We start from the raw sequence: 4,899 nt of genomic DNA, 5'->3' as shown, positions 1-4,899 counted from the left end.
ACACTATATGAGAATATGTATATACATATATATATCATATAAATATATATTGCATAACGAAAGTGTCCACATATAATATAGGTACAACTTTTTACCAAAAAAAAAATAAAAAAAATATAGGTACAACCGTGGCCGAGTCATAAGAACAAGAAAATAGCTATTGTGGTTTAGTTGTCCTCCACTGTTTCAAAAGGGCACTGTGAAATAATGCAGCTAGTGAGATTTTCGGTGGTGGAAAATTAACAAACCATATTGGGGAATATATAAAAGGTAGTTTCTACTAGCCCTGAGACGGATCTGGATATCCAGGAAATTTAGGGTATCCGGATTCGGATCCGGATCCGTCGGATCCGTGGATTTAATATCCGGATCCGGATTCGTGGTTTCCGGATATCCGGGTTTCGGATATCCGTCTCGATATTCTATTATCTGCGGATATCCGGATCCGGATCCGGATCCGTCAAAATAATTAAAAATAATTTTTTAACAAAAAATATTAATTTTTTAACAAAAAATATTAATTTTTTTAACAAAAAATACTAATTTTTTTAATATAATACATAAATTAAATATTTATAAATATATTTATATATGTTTATAATATTGTAAAACTAAAATATAATATTATAAGATTAATTCATGTATAAATATTAATATATCAAATATAAAAATTAATAAAATTTAAAAATTTAATGTATTTTAAAAATACGGATCCGGATCCGGATATCCGGACCTAAAAATTACGATATCCGGATCCGGATTCGGTCCGAGATTCGATCCGGATCCGATCCGAAAATCCGGATATCGAGAATCTTGGATCTCAGCTTCTACCCAAACACAACAGAGAATTTATACACTTGCAATCGATTCTCGTAAGTTTCTTTCAAGAAAGATACGAAAAGAATCATAAAGCCAAACTATTGTCAGAACTCAAAAAGCATCAGACAAGTATTCCAACTATTTCTCATCTCTTTTTGGATGCCATAATGCACTATTTGATTTTAAAAAACTCGTCGGTACTTGCATATACCACCACTTTCTCGTCCGCATATATCCCTTGTGTTTACCAGTTGTTTTTTTTTTTTTCCCAAGTAACGGCTATTTTATTACTCAAACATGAGGTGGTCTAAGTAACGAGACCGGAATAGAACAACCAATAAAATAAAGAGATCTATGAAAAGATCAAGCATTCCTAGCTAAAGAATCAACAATTTCATTCTGTGTTCTTGGCACGTAGGTGATCTTGAAATCCGAATAACACATGAGGATAATTTGAATGGCTTCAAGCTCCGTTGAAAAGTTTGGCCAGACTTGGGGCTCCTTTATCATTGCTATCAGGTCCTTGCAATCTGTTCCAAAGTGTTGGCAGTTTGAATGTTGAAGCATGCTTTCCAGTGCCCATTTCAATTCTTCCAATTCCGAGTGTAGTGCTGTCTCCCGCCTCCTTAAGTTCTGTGTTCCCATAAGTTGGATCTTTCCCGTGTTATCCTTCCAAACCCATCTAATTCCACTGAAAAGATCTGTGGATGTCCAAGAGCCATACACTATAGACATATTATTCAAGCTTAAGGCTTGTACCACTTCAGTGTTTGGTGCCTGTGGGGGATTAGGTATAGACTCCTTAGCATTATACCAAGCCTGACATTCACTCTCTGCGTACCTGACCAGTTCCAAAGGGTCCCTGTCAATCCTCCTGAATAGCTTATCATTCCTCGCCTTCCATATGTTTACCAGTTGTTTAAAAGAAAGAACTACTCTCATTTTTATTTTAAAATATTTAAAATTCAGATAAGAAATAATGTTTTAAAAGTATTATTTTCAGTTAATTATATTTGCAGAAGTTTGATTTTTTTTTTTAATTTGTTGAATATAAACTAAATTTTTATTTTGAGATGTCAAATACATTTTCAGCTTTTGGATATTACAAGAGTAATTTTCAATGCAAATTGTAAAGCTATTCATAAGTCTGACAAGGCTGTAATCTATACTATAGCGCACAATCATAATTTTAAAATCATTTAATTTTAATAAAACAATTGTTGTAAAAGAATGTAATTATAATATGCATTGCACTGATTTAAAATGTTTTGTAAATTTTAAACTACATATGTTCATATTCATATATATATAATTTATTTATATTTGTGATATTTTTATAATTAAATCTACAATTTTATTTAAACATAATTATGTTAAGAGTCAACGTAGGATAACACATATATTTTACCGTTATCACATTTATTTTAGTTTTTAATGTCTTATAATCGACGCCTTGAAACCGTCTTATATTAGTCAATTCCTTTTGATGTTCTTATATTCGAAACAAAATAATTGGTTTTTTTACTCCGTTCTCTAATGACTATATATTTTACATGGTTGATGGAACAACATGCAAAAACTATAATTGTAAAAACGTCAATCACAACATGATCCATTATATAATAAAATAATTTGATGTTGTTAATTTTTAACATTTTAATTTTATAAAACTAAAAAATATAGTAATCTAAATTTTAATATTTAATTTTAAAAATATTCCCTTTATAAATTAAATAACTAATATTAATTAAATTTTTTTTATTATAAGTGATTAAAATAAATATGTGAAATACATGGATTTGTGTTATTTCTCTAGTTAGATGACATCAACAAAGTTATGTATGTTAAGATTCTTAAACTGTCAAAAATAAATACATATGTATATGTGTTCAGATAGATGGTATATAAATTCCTTAACTTGAATATTTTAACTATAAAAACCAACTTGAATCTTACGTTTGGCTTACTATTATAGATGAATTAGTACCTCAACTAGTACATTTTTTTGGTGAATAATGAACAAATTAACAAAAAACCCAAAACGTTAACTTTACACTTCTAGGCTTACCATCATAAATTGTTTACTATCTAATTATAATTTCTTGGCATCAAAATTTTATTTTATTATTCAATCATGAGGTGGTCTGAACAGAACAACCAATAAATAATAAATCCCTACAAAACCACCATCAGTTTTGGCTAAAAATCATCTTTCGAATGCTATTCGAAATACATGAAAATATTCAAAGCATGAAAACGTTTCTTTAGTCTTACAAACTTTTTGAGATCTATTAGGGAGTGTATTGAATCATGGATTTTAAAAGTTTGAGTGGATTTGGAAAATATTGGAGTTTTAAGAGATTTTCATTTATATGAGTGGGATTTAGAAAGAGAAAAAAAGATTTGGGTGGCATCTTCTCTTAAATTTCAGAGTACTTTTAACCAAAAAAAAAATCACAGTACTCTAGATCATTTGACATTATTAATATATGTTGTTCCATTTTGAGCAAAGAACACATCGTACACGAATTGGCTCCAAGTCGTAACTCTCGAAAAGAGAAACAAGCAAGAATACGTTGTTCATAATATCATTGACAAGGGCAGTAGCTGGATTTGCTCCTTATGAGAAGAGAACCACTGAGTTTCTCAAAGTTGGTAAAGACAAGAGGGCTCTTAAGATTGCTAAGAGGAAGTTGGGTACCCACAAAAGAGCCAAGAGGAAGAGGGAGGAGATGTCTAGTGTTCTCTGCAAAATGAGGTGCTACTACTGAGAAGAAGATATAATAGATCAAAAATGTTTATAAAAATATCAAATTAATAAACGACTACATAAAATATAAATTTAAAAATGTAATGGAAAATAGAACTTCTTATTAAGGACATATACACGAAACTAGATTTCATGCATAAGCTGTAAACAAGAGTCATCTCCTCATAACGCAATACAAGTCAGGAATTTCCCTGAAAGCATCTCAAATATTGTTAGCTTTGTCTTCAGCTTCCTTCACCCATCTTTTCTGAATCATATCAAAATTTGGCTACTGATTTCTGTAACTTCCTCGCAAACCCTTTCCGAGTTATATGCATCCGTTCTAGCTTTCTTTCTATGGGAAAGCTTTTTCTTGATATCACATGTTTACAAGTGTACTGTTCCTTATGCCTCATCTATCACATGGACAAAGATCATTATCATTTGTCCTCTCGTTTTCATCAAATTGATAGGATCGTGCGACAATAGAATCACCTAGTCCCACATCATTACCCAGTTGCAGTATTTTGTTCAAATATAATCTTTAGCTCTTCAAAATCTTCAAACGAATCCTCACGCAGAGATGTATTATTTGGATCAGCCTATTAAAAAAAGATCACTATAACAAGAATCATATGTAAACAACACCAAAGTAAGCATGAATTTCATATTCTAGTTTTCTACCTGTAGATAGACATTCCATACTTTACCATCTGCTGTGAATTTTTTTCGTTTCAGAAAGAAATAGAAAAACAGTGATTCCTACAATACAAAACAGAGACCTGCCATCAACACAGAGACATGCCATCAACACTTCCCCACCACAAAATCCTTTAGCCTTCTTTGTCAGTGCCATCAAAATAGTAGAGACATGAAAAGAGTGATCTTAAACCTCTTGTATGTTAACAAGATCAGAAGCACCGTATCTTCTCGTAATACAAGAGTGATTGCCCGTAGATATGGCACAATAACAAAGCTGCTGCATAAACATTACTCGAACTATGTGTATTCATATTTAGAAGCATTGAATCTTACACTAGCTCCATTGTAGACAGAACTAGGCAGCACGAGCGACGACATCACCTTGAACACCCAAATCACGATGAATCCTGGCCACTATTGATTTTGGAGAGACGGTGGCAGAGTAACAGGTACAAAGGTGTGAGCTTCATCGTCACCGTTGTGGTCAGGGATATGTATCGTCTTTTCCTTTGGCCAATTTTTAATATTGAATTTGGGTCTTTCCAAATAACTGGTAGAGAGGTGGGGTTTGAGTTACGATAGTTTTGACTGAAATTAATAAAAAAGTTTACTATAAATCTTTTTCATAG

General features: G+C 31.7%; 1 protein-coding gene and 1 pseudogene across 1 annotated transcript; both read right to left on the bottom strand.

Moving 5' to 3' along the window:
* Positions 1-1,182: 1,182 nt before the first annotated feature.
* LOC106302662 lies at positions 1,183-1,761 on the bottom strand. Its single transcript, XM_013739124.1, has one exon. The coding sequence runs from the start codon at positions 1,759-1,761 to the stop codon at positions 1,183-1,185; it is 579 nt and encodes a 192-aa protein (XP_013594578.1).
* Positions 1,762-3,407: 1,646 nt separating this feature from the next.
* On the bottom strand, positions 3,408-4,648 carry LOC106302661 (annotated as a pseudogene).
* Positions 4,649-4,899: the final 251 nt, after the last annotated feature.

This window comes from Brassica oleracea, chromosome C7 (genome assembly GCF_000695525.1).
Source record: "Brassica oleracea var. oleracea cultivar TO1000 chromosome C7, BOL, whole genome shotgun sequence".
Taxonomy (NCBI): Eukaryota; Viridiplantae; Streptophyta; class Magnoliopsida; order Brassicales; family Brassicaceae; genus Brassica; species Brassica oleracea.
This window is presented reverse-complemented; position numbering and strand designations above follow the sequence as displayed.

Coding starts and splice junctions, on each gene's coding strand:
- LOC106302662 (XM_013739124.1), bottom strand. CDS start 1,761: ATGAGAGTAGTTCTTTCTTTTAAACAACTGGTAAACATATGGAAGGCG.